Source organism: Puccinia triticina, chromosome 14A (assembly GCF_026914185.1).
Source record: "Puccinia triticina chromosome 14A, complete sequence".
Taxonomy (NCBI): domain Eukaryota; kingdom Fungi; phylum Basidiomycota; class Pucciniomycetes; order Pucciniales; family Pucciniaceae; genus Puccinia; species Puccinia triticina.
In genome coordinates this window covers 434622-448050 of record NC_070571.1, presented here as the reverse complement: position 1 = coordinate 448050, position 13429 = coordinate 434622, and the positions used below count along the sequence as shown (strand labels likewise).

General features: G+C 44.5%; 1 protein-coding gene across 1 annotated transcript; it reads right to left on the bottom strand.

Annotated features, from left to right (window-relative positions):
- Positions 1–9358: 9358 nt before the first annotated feature.
- On the bottom strand, positions 9359–12755 carry PtA15_14A22 (uncharacterized protein; the record flags this gene model as incomplete). The annotated part of the gene is made up of 8 exons (XM_053162924.1): positions 9359–10268; positions 10338–10619; positions 10725–11075; positions 11202–11349; positions 11419–11856; positions 11921–12076; positions 12141–12280; positions 12361–12755. The coding sequence occupies 8 exons, from the start codon at positions 12753–12755 to the stop codon at positions 9359–9361; spliced, it is 2820 nt and encodes a 939-aa protein (XP_053026697.1).
- Positions 12756–13429: the final 674 nt, after the last annotated feature.

Here is a 13429-nt window from a genome sequence, read left to right as displayed (position 1 = left end):
TTCTAGAGCCTTCACTCCATTGTGAAAAGCCGTGGCCGGAGGCGAAGCAAACAGCATTGGGCAAGTATGAGCAGGCCGAGGAGGTTTTGGTGGCCTGTGTAGCGGGCGGGCGGGATCGGCAGGACTCCTGGGGATGCACAAGAAGCAGCTCGGCCTTCGTGATGAGGGATCACTACCAGCAACAATACCCTCATGACCTGGGAAGCGGTATTTCCCTGTACAAAGCTGGAGAAAAAAAAATCCGCCACGCGTGACAGTCAAAGCCTCTCGTGGTTTAGGAAGGTACAGCAAAGGCGCAGCATCTTCGAGAGGGAGAACCGTCAAAAAAGACCCGCCCTGGCCAAAAGCGGTTCTGGCCCGGGTGTGAACATATACATCCATAGCAACAAAAAAGTGTGCAGGTCATCTAAAGGCGAAGTTCTGATTTGTTTTGTTTTGTTTGAAGGGTCCCAGTCGCTTGTCTCGGACAGCGCCACGCGACTGTAAAGATTTGCAGTGTTGGAGTACCCCAAAATGGGGAGGACTCCTGGACTTATTGAAACATGTGTGCGCTGTTGATCTAGAGAAAAAAAGAGGAGCGAGGGGAGGTAGACAATAAATAAAGGCGCCTCGACGGGGGCTGGACCTTCACGGGTCGAGTTCCCCTCTCGCAGTTGTGGAGGTTGAGCACAATCCGTCGGTTAACACTCTCCGCTTTTGCATTTGCAAAGGTTTGAGGGCTTTAATCTTTTATCTCAATCCCCTGTTGCGCTTGCGCAGGCTGATTATGTCTTATCTTTTCCCCCTGCTGCGCTTGCAAAGGTGGGTCAAAACATTCATCACACAAAGAAGGAAAAAACCTCCCCTGTTGCACTTGCACAGGTTGAGGTAAATTTTACTCCCCTGTTGCACTTGCTCAGGCTGGGCAATTTATTTAACCAACCATTTGCCCACCTCTCTCCCCTTGCATTTGCAACAGGCAGAGGTGGGAGAATCCGGTCCCTTTTCATTCATGGTTCATGAATTGGGGGATCAGTCCGAGGCATTAATGTTTGGGGACTTAAAATTTAATTCACACGGCAGCAAAGTCAAACATACTTCTGCCTGGGAAGAAGGGAACTGTGGGAAATATTGCCAAGTTGGCCACTGTGCCACTGGCAGGCCCCTTTTGGGGCCTTTTGGGAAAGGGGGAGGGTGAACCCATGAACCCAATTTCCATGAAACTGTGGATTTAACATACTTAGATTTTCATGTGAAAGAGCTTCAGTAGAAGTCTACATAATACTTTCACGGGGTTTTTTTTCACAAGTAATATTACTCATTAATGTACAACAGTTTAATTTTATGTACATTGTTTGTTTTACTAAATTTATGTATGTAATACTATTTTTGGGCGCTTTCTGGGGCCAATTCTTATTTATACAATTAGTACATGAAGGAATAGGGATAAGGGGGTACTTTAAGTGGGTGACTCCCCTTAATTTATGATGAGGAAACTGATTCTGCAATAATAGTTTAATAATTATTATTATTTACTAAGTTATTGCAGTCTTTTGGATACTTAATGTATCTCTAAGGCTGACACTTATCACTAGATGTACCCCCCAACACCGTGCTGGATTTCAAGAAAGCAATATACAGTTTGCGCCAAGCGCCCCTAGTATGGTACAATCAACTCTCCAACTACTTAAAAAAGATTGGTTTCTCAATTTCAATTGCCAATCCGTGTGTCTTCTACCGAGTTGGGTTTGCGGGAAGGGAGGAAACTCTAGTCTATGCGCACGTTGACGATCTCGTTTTCATCAGCAAGAAACTGCTACAATTTAAAGATGAAATGGAGGCCGAGTTCAAAATCAAATACATGAGCAAGGCAAAATTTCTTTTGGGAATGAACATTGAGCGAACCAAGAAAGGAGTGCACATCAATCAGTTGCAATTTATTGAGCGCAAACTGGAAGAGTTTGGCCTTGACAAGCTACACCCGGCAACTTGTCCGCTTAACCCAAAAGCCTATCTGAAGAGAGCGACTCTTCAAGAAATAGCTGATTTCAGAAAGACTGGTGTGAATTACTGCGCGTTGATCGGCTCGCTTAACCACTTAAGCGTCTCAACACGACCTGATATAGCCTACGCAGTCAGCTCCTTGTTGCAATACCTCAAGAGCCCCGGTATGCTTCACTATCAGGCGGAAATTCAAGTCTACCAATATCTGGACGGTACAAGGACCCTTGGACTCACATTCCTCAAGAACTCTGAAGCTTCCCTGAAGGCCTATGTTGATGCGGACTGGGGGAACTGCCCCAACACTAGGCGGTCCTACACAGGCTTTGAAATCATGGGGGGATCTCACCTACTAGCTTGGAAATCTTCAAAGCAAGTGTGAGCCCCACCTTTGGGGGTCTCACAGGATCCTCTCACAAGACCTTCACATAGCCTTTCACAAGATTACATAAGCCTATTGTACTTAGTCTCAGTTCCTCTCTTCCCTAGTCCAGTAGAGAACCTTGGATCCCTTCTCTCTACTGGCTAGGTAAGCCTTTTTCCTTCTCCTCTCTCATCACTCTAGTTGTACTTACAGAGAACCTTGGATCCCTTCTCTCTACTGGCTAGTCCCCTAAATCCAGTATATGTTGGCACTAGAATCACTTCCAGGCTCTTCAGCCTATCCCTTGTGCCTCCTTTTGACCCATCAGTGAAGACCCCTATTTAGGAGTCTTACAGCAAGCTACGGTGTTGTTGTCAACAACAGAAGCTGAATACAAAGCCTTGTCGGACTTAGGCCGCGAACTTGCCTGGCTCTCTAATCTTCTATCTGAAATCAAGATCCAACCTAACCCTCAAAACATCAAAGTCTTAGTTGATAACAGAGGCGCAATCGACCTGGCTAAGAGCAAAATTTCTCAAAACAGTTTCCGCATGAAACACATGGCGATTTGACTTCACTTTGTACGCAAGCTAGTGGTCAGAAAGTTAATTCAACTCAACTACATTTGCTCCGAGGCGAACGCAGCCAACTTTCTGAATAAACCGGTCGGCAGAGTCATCATAAGATGGGCGCTTGAGGTCATTGGAATAAAACCTTTGTCACAAGTTGCTTCAATCCTATCGGATTGAAGCATGGCGGGATATCAAGACCCAGGGCACGCCCCAGAGCAAAGGAAGTGCAAGCAGCGAAACCCTAACCCCACAAGGGGAAATGGTGAGTCCGCGCAACCTTCAGGCGCATGCATATGCATGTGACCCCAGACAATAGGAGTAAAGCTGAAACTTTGTTCCTCTTCTTTCAGCCACATCTACATCCGACGAAGAGCACCAGCGTCCCAAGAGAAGCACACCACCAAACAGGTAAGTAGTGCTCCTTGGGTTTGTCATGAGCCAAGGAGCAAGCTGCTGAATAAAGATCACCAATCTTATTACAGCAAGCATTTGCCCAAAGCCAACGCAGACCGAATTGGTTTCAGCCTCATCGAAAGGATCTCCAACTCTACAAGTGGTAAGTCCTTTGATGCAGAGTCCTCAAAGCGTAGTCGGCCGCTGACTGATAGAACTGTCATAACAACAGATCACAGCAGCTCTGACACGCTACTCACTTGTATCAGCGCATGTTAACGTACCAAGCCTGAACAAGCAAAAGTAAGAGAATGATCACATCTCCTTAGCTTTCTCCACTAGGGGTTCAGGCGCTGACACTAGATTCAGTCGCTCATCTCAGGCAGCAGCCCTCTCCCCACAATCTCGTGGCCCAAGCTGCCAAAGCGGTCTTTTTATTTATCACAATCTCTCCTACATACCAGAGTTGGCTACAGTCCCGCTCTTAGGTACATAGATTGTTTCCTTTTTCTTTCTATTTCTCTGAGCTTGTCAGATAGACCACTTCTCTAATGATGAAATAAATATCTCTTAGTACTGTGATTTCTTTTAGCGCCCGCCACCTCTTGATTGGCCGCCGTGGAAGCTTGTTGAGTTGTAGTCAGTGCCACACAGGTCAAATACACATCAGGGGCGTGGCGGTGGCGTTGTTGTCAAGGATATGTATGTACATGCGAGCAGAGTCAAGGGCAAGGCTTCAAGCGAGCTTGCTGGTTGATGGGGTATAAAAGGGGGGGGGTACCATTGGGGGGGTTCACGTTGCAAAAAAAGCAATGCTGATTTCGTCTGCTCATGCACTTGTGAGTAAGGTTTATGCCTTGCAGATTGCTTCCAAAGGGGAGCTGCCCAGCCAAACCCTTTTGCTTTCTCACGATTTTCAAAAGCTGCATCTGCTGGTTTTGGTTGCTGATTTTCAAAATCAGCCTTACGTGAACCCCCCTATTGGCTAGAGATAGTCATTCTGTACGCAGGTACCAAGCAGTACCTGGGTACTGCACCGCGTTCCAGCCAATATTAGGTACCTAGTACCACACCTGGCACTGCCTGGGAGGTACCACGGTTACAGCCTGTGCTACTTTTGGGTGCAGAAGCATCCTCCTTGCTCCATCCAGCTTCTTGCTGTCCTTTGCGGCGAGCTGGAATTCAAACAAGCCAGTGTTTGCCACAAGGGACGCCTAGGGAATCCTCTTCTCTTCCCGGAGGAATCCCTCTGGTTGAGGAGGGATACACACCTCTGACTGGAGCTCTGGTCAAGGATGAGTACACACCTCTTGTGAGCCTGAGTCTCTTATGTAACTACAGGACACAAGAAAAAAGGAAGAAATCTGGTTGGATTTTTTGGGATAAAGAAATACAAACAGAAGGATTGAAAGAAAGAGAGAAAGAGAGATGATCAGGCCTAGACTTTAAGTATTTTAATTATTGATCTGGGCTATTCTCAACCTGGAAAAGTTGGATTCCAGCTGTGCAAGGCCAAGAGAGTGCAACAGCCTCCACTCACAACAAGGAAACATTGGTGGGATTCAGAAGTAGGGTTACTACTCTGCTCTAATTTTATAGGTCTTAATCAAAGACAACCTTTTTATCTTTGATGATTGAAAGAGTTAAAGAAATGAAGAGGCAATCAAGAGCAACAGAGTTTCACTCTGGATAAGCAAGGTTCAGTGAAAGAGTTTACTTACTGTCAATATCCTAGGCGCCTGTGACGGTCGAGCTTAACAAAGCCTCACTGTGAGAGCCCAGAAGGGGCAGCTCCGCAGGGTCTCTGTCTCACAGAGAGGCTTACCTGCAAAAACCTGTATCTGGCCTGAGATCCCCAGGAATATCAGCCTGTATCAGGCTTTTTTTCACTCTTTTCATTTTTAAACATCAACCATTGGCCCGTTGAGGTTGCCCTTCTGGACTTAAGAAGTGCTTGGGAGTGCGCTTCTTCTGATGCAATTTGGGCCTTGTAGCTGCTGATATAATGCCTGATCCTCCCGGTTGAAATTTCCAATCATGGAGGAAAAGTGGCTGTGTAGGGAGTGAGATTTACCGTACAGAACTGTACAACTCTATTAGTCATCTCAAAGGATTCTTGGAAAGTGAGCTCCTTTGAGCCAATCTCCAGCTCATGGGAGGAGGGCAATGGTGGCATGCCTACCACCAATTTGAAGAGAAGATGCAGGTCTTTCACCGGTTCAAGAGGCGGGCAACATGCCCTCTGGGAAGTGGGGGATTTGGGGGCACAAAGTTGGCCACCTGCAAAAAACACCAACTGCACGCAGGGCTCTCACGCCAGGAATTGTGGATTGCACGCAAGTCCCTCCCTGACGGGAGGTTGCACTTCGTGCGAGGTGCTTCGCGCCCCTGCCCCCCGGCAGGCGAGGGACTTGTGCTAAGTTTGTGTGACGGTAGGTATACTGGGAGCGTGGTAATCTCTTTGGTGGTGATCCTGGGTTATCTGGGGTGTGGTTCTGGTGTGCTGAAGTCTGTGGATCCTCCAGCTGCATGGAGGATCCTGACTTCGAAAATTTTCAAAGTTGGATGAGATAATCACACATGTACATGTGGTTTGGAGCGCTCAGGCGCAACTACATGGTGCCGCTGCGCATGTGTGTCACCAACCACAAACTCTATGAAGGAGTAGAGATATTGGAAAGTGATCAGCAAACAGTAGGGTCAGAATTGCATGAGAAATCAGAATTAACGGTTTAACATTAAGCGGACCAACGCGCCCACCAAAAAAAAAATTGGCAGCATCCCGCCCCCCCCCCCGACTTTGCAATTAACTACAGGTCCCGATTGTCCTGGATCGCTTGGCTCCTTAAGCAATTGGCGCCAAGCAGGAGCCAAGCGATGACCTTGAATTGTGTACAAGCCGTGTCCTTTTATACTGTGGCCCAAATCCTCATCTCATCAACGCTTTTTTTATCTTTCTCTCCTATTTCCGGTTGTGAAGCCTTCCGGATCAGGAAGTCGCTCCTTGCATTCCGCTTAAGGTAAGACTCTCGGCCTTATCTATACCTATATCCGCCGCTATTGGTCCTTGCTTCATTCATTGTTATGCCGACTTTGGCACCTTGTGTACTCATATGCCGCTCTCGGCCGTATTTTTGCCTGCTGCAAATGACTAATTTCCTCCTATATCGTCAATTCCGGGATACTGAGAGTGTGTCCCGGGATACCAAGTTCATCCGTGTATCGCCATTTTGAGGACGGTTGCAAAACCCGGGAAGATGAGTTTCCTCCTATTAGCGGTTTAACATTAAGCGGACCGACACCCGCCCCCAAATCTTTTATGGTGTTTCCGGAATAGGATCTTTCTCCGAGTGCTACTCATCAATCCTATCTCACTTCATCACGCCTACAATAGTACTTCCTCGCCTTATCCTTTTCCCTGCGCCCCACATCAACATTCTCCTTTTGAGGCCTGCCAAGCACATTAGTGCCTCCATGACGGCGCTCTTCCCCCAAAAATATCTTGCACTGCACAACTGACACACTGCTTGCATTCTTCTCCGATGATAGGCATCAAACTTCCTTATCAAAATCCTCTGAGACAAGGTTTAGAGACAAGCACTGCCAACTGAGTTGGTTATTATTGTTGACATTCTACTTCAGAACAACCAAACTTTGATCAATCCTTTGCAACATCTAAAAATCACAATCAAAAAGAACTGCTTGTCGACAAATTGCATGAACAGAAATCGTCCATCAAATTGATTCTCCCCATTCAGCCGGAATACTCGAAGGTCAGATGTACTTCTTGATCTCTTTTTCTGACATTCAATTACAAACAAAGAAACATGCTCTCTTTTCCTCATCTGACAACACCAACTAATCTTGCCACCATTTTATTTGATTTCCATTATTTCAAAAAAAAAAAAAGATAACAACTTAGCAGTGAAACACGCAGGGACCCTCCGAAGGAGGCGAAGCGAGCCTCCGAAGAGGCTCGCTTTGCAAGGGGTGCTCCGCGTCAGCCAGGCTGCACCAGGCCCTCTGAAGAAGTTGTTGTGTTAAGTTAGCCCGTACATCTTTTAGCAGAATATAATTGCAATTGTATTCAGCTCCTCGCCATCAATCATTATACATAAAAAACTCCATATACAGTTGTTGTATTAGTGGTCAAACAAATTATAAGATCATTCACGGGGCGGCGGAGCCGCCCATAAACCCTAGTATGAAGTAAAAACAATCTTATGTCTTAAGGTTAAAAAGATATGAACATATTTAGGTATAAAATGGAGATAAAAGGCAGTTTTAGGTCAACTGTGTTGACTCTAAGGCTGACACCTCTGACCAGAGGAGCGGATGCGTTTGATTGGAGGAATGTACACCTCTGCAACTAGAGGAATGCCTCAGGTCAAAGAGGTGAGTCCACCCAGAAAGCTGGATAAGCGTCCAGCTTGCCAGGTGGACCTCCCTTGCCAAGCGCCAATATGAATCATCCCTTGCCTGTTGAGTTATTGTTACTAGTCTTTGTTTTCTTGTTTTTGTTTGCTATTCTTTACACATTTCTTTCAGGTATCACATATCATTTCACATGTATGCAGTATACCTGAGCCCAGTGGATGTGCAAAGACTACTCTCTCATCCTTCCACAACCATTGACCACTTGACCTGCCTTGTATCCGCTGGTCTCAGGTACACTGGCAACAATGGACCACTACGCTACAATATGGGCCAATATACATTATTGTATCCGTGGTTATTTGGCCAGACAAATGGGGTATTGTTATCCCCAATTATACCTTTATACACTAACAGTTAGTGGATCCAAATTTTCTGATTGAATACCTTGGGTATTGTTATCCAGGATACACTCAAACTACACTAACAGGTAGTGTGTTTTCTTTGATAAAAAATTTTTTACTGAAAGTTGGTGTATCAGAGTTAGTATAACAATTTTATACACTACAGTATCTATTATTTCATGTTTTTTAGCCTCTAGAAAATGATTCTCAAAAAATTATGTCCTAAATTTATTTTTTTCCAACTCAAAACCAACTTTACTAGCAGAAATATCAATACACTGACAGTAATACTATCATCAATTGAAGAGATAAACTAGCAGATGTATAGTTATTGACAGAAAATCAAGGACAACAGTATTATTTGTGTATTGCAGTGAAAAAAACTTGCAATACACTACACTAACAATACAGTTAGTGTATCAGCCCACCGTTGGGTACAGTAGTCCTGTTCTCTCTTTTGTGTCCTGCTTCTCTTTTTCTTTCTTATTTCTCCAATGGGTGCTTTAAGCATACAAGGAAGCTTTGGAAAACTCCAAAAGAATGCACAGAGGACCATCAGAGGCCTGTCTATTGATTCATCAAAAACCATCTTGAAAAAGTTGCTTCCTTCACCCACAGTGCGCAAAGTGTTTGGTAACAACTTGCATTCAGTTTTGCAGGTTGGTGTTCAAGGCTTTTAATGAACAAAAAACTATCAAACAGGCTGGGGGGTGTGGTGCAATGTGACTTGCATGCACTTTTGCAACTCGGTGTTCAAGAATGAACTTGAACATGGACTTGCAAAATTGCATGCAAGTCGCACCTGGCCAACTTTGAAACCCCCTATTACACCATATCTATCACACTAACATACATCAATTTTTGCTCCAGTCTCCATTCATGTTTAGGCCTCAAGATCATTGTTCATTTCATTCACTCATCACATCATCCTCAATTCTTATACAATTCATCTTCCATCCTGTTCCCTTCCTATGCCTAGACCAATCTTACACCAATGTAGTCCAACCAATCTCTTCCATGTAATGATAGAATTGCTATTGCTGGTTAGGAAACAGATTCCACACATGATCTTGTAAACAAAGCAATAAAGACAGTAATTACCAGTTTTGAAAAGAAACAGAAGCAAAAATCTAAAGAGGAATTAAAATAAACAAGGTGACGAAACGGTATATGTAGAAGAAAATGGATAACAGTTCCCAGTCCACTAGCAGATATACAATCATCGATCCAACACTCGAATTCCATTATCAGCAAAAGGGAAGAGGGCAGAGTCATAGAACTACTCGAGATAAAGAGTCAGGCAACCGAAAAGCTTGAAAGCGAATTTGAAACAAAGCAATCAGTTGATCGAAGTAAATTTGATTTAAACCAGGTTCGTCGAAGCCAGAAGATTCACTAAATGTTGGTATTGTATCAGAATTTAGGGCATTCGTATTCGGCAGGTTTCGAGGTTTGCTTTTATGAAAATGATCAGGTACTGTTTGATCGAGAAGTTGGATGGGATTTAACTGATTGAATTGATGGATATTTCTGCCCATCTCGAGTTGATGATTATTTTCGCCAAGGTTCAGCGGATTGAGATGCCGACTATCACCATCTGGGTGACGATAGCTAGTCATCGGGTCGAAGACTCTTTCGTGATGAATCGGTTGATTAATGTGATTTGATTGGCGATGCTGATCAAAATCGTCCGCTAAATCATCACTCCTGCGAAGATTTTGGTCATCTCTTCTGTCAAATCCTAAATCCCAATTTGGCTGAACCTTGCTGGATGGTTGCTGATACATCGAGGCTTTTGGGACTTGTTGCGGTTGCTGGCGAAGTGATTGTTGTTGAATTACTGGTTGATGTGTTGGTTGCTGATGATCCAAAGGATTGTGAAGATGAAAACTCAGGTTAAATTTCGAATGTCGATTCTGAATCTTGTGATTGAACATCAATAGGCTCTCGATTTCGATCAGGTTTTGCTTGACTTGTTCCTCCTCAGCTTTCAGCAAGTCAGCCATACGAGTTCTATCGAGTTCATTCACAGATTGATGGCGATGATCCATCGATGAGTTCGATTGTTGATTCGGGGGTGAAGATGTGGCCGTCGTTGCTAATTCCATCAGCTTGATCTCATTTTGTACTAGTCTTCTCGTCATCACCCTAGCTGCTATTGCCCAACAATAATTTGTAAAGCTTAACAAACGAAACAAAAGTCAGTACCAGTTTTCCACGTCAGATCGTACTCAAAACAAAGAAACGTACGGATGTAGCAATCTGGAATCGTAACCAGATCCAAATATCAAATCGCCAACCCACTTAATTTTACTCGCAGCTTGCAAACAACGTTCGAAACTAAGGTTGAAAGCTTCTTTTGTGATGAAACATTCATGTAGTAATATCATACCCAAATTGATGATCAATAGAATCATCACTTTGCTATGCGAGACTTTCCTCCCTTCCCCTTCGAAGATCGTTTGATGAAATTTCGGCGGTAGCGACATCTGGAATGTAGTGATATCTTGATCTAACTGCATAAAAGCAGGCCTTGAGTTTCAAAAACGAAATTTACCATGCATTGTTGTAAAAGTAGAAACGAAATGTCAGCAAGAGGAGGTATTGCAAATTTAGGATGGCGAAGTGAGACTAAACTGAAAGCGGAGATCCGGTATAGGTTCATCTGGCATCTTCCAATACTTCTGTAAATTGAATCCTACTGGATCGGGGGCCCGTATCAACCAATCAGATACTCGGCCAAGAAGGATTGTAGCTTTCAATTCTAACTGGAATTCATCGACATCATAAGGATGGGAGCTGAAGAAGTTTGGATGAGAGATTGAGAGAGTATTTGTGGCCAAATCAACAACTCCGATCGTGGCTTGACTTGTTCCAGGTTTGGCTGGAAGTAAAGTGGTAATATCTGACTCCGATATCGAATGCGGGCGTCCGGCCGAGACTGATAGGAACCGATCCATCTGAAATGCTAGCCAAAAGGTGACAGCACTGTTGGCGAATAAAACCCGGCGAAACCCGATCGAAAAGAAATAACATAATTCAATTACGCGTTTCTTTCACTTTCTTTGTCCCCAATAACTTGACGTAAGTTGCGTGTTTTTCTGCTTGGCTCACCGCTGATATTTTTCTGTGATTGTACGTGGTCCCGGAAGGAGTGATCGAGGCTTCGGTTTAGTCCGATCAAGATGTTCTTGACATTTCTCAATTTGGTTCAAGCCAAGCGGTGTTGCAAATTGAATAGCCAAGCCGCTGCAAACCCATGCTATGCAGACAAACAGCAATTCGTCAGCGAGCCGGATCCAAATACTAGGCAAAGAATTGACATGCTTACCTTGAACCAGTTGTGCAGCTCCATAGGCGTAGTAACAGTAAACATTCAAAGACTGTGTGACTTGAAAGAGATGGGTCCCGCTGAACAAAGCCTGATCGATGGCTTCTTTCGCGCAGTTGGCATGATAATGATGTACGGTCGAGTCCATCGGCCAGTATCGTTTGATGTTACAGACACGTAATAAGTTAAAAGCAAACTGATCGGGGTTTCCGGAAACGGATTGTTGATAGGCAACGGCCATGATTGATTGAAGTAACCCAACAAATGGGAAATCTGGGTGACTGGGTGGTAGATGAAGGCTAGCAAGTAAGTGAGCAGGTTCGATGAACATCAGTTGACCAGCACCTGACTGGAGACTGAAATAGAGCTTGACCAAATGGCTGATCATCCGGCGGGGCGGAAGACAGCTAGGCCAGTTTGTCCAGACAACTTCCATGGCTGTTCAACCAGAACTCACGTTAGAAACATAATTCAATAGTGTTCGTTTACAGCTTGAACTCACGATTTGCAGAGGGCTGTGGGATTGAAGGTATTGTCACGTTTGATGTTCCGGCAGAGATTGATGGAAGGGAGCTGGGCCCAGAGCAAGCAATCGAAGATGGCTGAGGATGTGAATTGAGAGACAGATCAAGTTGAGAGATCAAGGTTTCCATTTCGGCTGCATAGGAGGAACGATTCAGTCATAGGACTCGTGCATAGAGACGTGGTTTGAATCAACTGACCAATTTTCTGTTCCAAGGCGGCAATTTTTGCCAATGGTTTCCGAACAGGGGGGCGTGTGAGCTCAACAGGGGGATTGGTGTCAGAATAGATCTCGCTATCTAGAAAGTTGTCATCGACCTCATATTGACAGATGACGATGCTAAAGGATTTTCCCATCAGCAACAGTTATGTAGCACTACATACGTAAAGTGGCAATGATCGGAGAAAAGGCTTAATTACGTTGGATCTTCACCATGAGCGGCTGCACTCCTTTTACAAGCTCCACAAGCCGGTTTCTGTGCATCGCATCGAACTTTGCGACTGCGACAGGTCGAGCAAGCTTGATTACGCTGAAGGGGTCGACTAACAAATCGTTTTGCTTTCTGCTTTTTTGTCGGTGAGTCTTTCTGATCGGCATAAGCTGCAGGGGTGTTCGAATTTTCATCAGTTCTCTGCTGGTGTTCTCGTTCGTGTTGTATCAAGCTGTCATGATGGTGGGTTTGGTTGGATAGCTGTTCCTGATCGAAGCTTGCGGAGGTTGCAGATGAGTTGGATATCGTTGAAGAGGTTGAAGAAGACAGTGAGTACGATATATTGGTCGGTTGGTGTTGGTGGTGGTTTCGGTCGGCGGGCATGGTGGATAATGGTCAGCAGCGAAGTCGATGGTCAGCGATCGTCTGGCCATGGTCAGGGTCATGGCTGTATGCGACGGCGACCTTGTGCTGTTGACCTTCTTCAGCTGACGTAATCAGCCCGCTCATACATATGACGCATTCAACTGCGTCATTCGAGCTGTGCAAGTTCCCTGCAACACGTACAGCAGGGTAAGTAGGGGGTTTCAAAGTTGGCCAGGTGCAACTTGCATGCACTTTTGCAAGTCCGTGTTCAAGTTCCACCGAGTTGCAAAAGTGCATGCAAGTCACATTGCACTTCACCCCCCAGCCTGTTTGAAAGTTTTTTGTTCATTAAAAGCCTTGAACACCAACTTGCAAAATTAAATGCAAGTTGTGCATGGCCAACCCTATCTTCAGGTTGTTATGTTTTTATGACTTGGATTCAAGGAGGTGTTCAAAGTTCAAATCATAAAATTTTCAATACATAAAATCATAAAATCATAATACTTTCAAGTGATGATTTCATATGTAGTAGTGATCATATGTAATAATAATGTACCATTCTATAAATTTTGCTATAATTTAGGCGCCAATTATAAACGATATTTGTGTTTTTTTTTTTGAAACTTTTTCCAAACTTTTTTGAATTCGGCACGATTTCATTTTTGGTTACAGAATATCAGCCCAAAATGGTT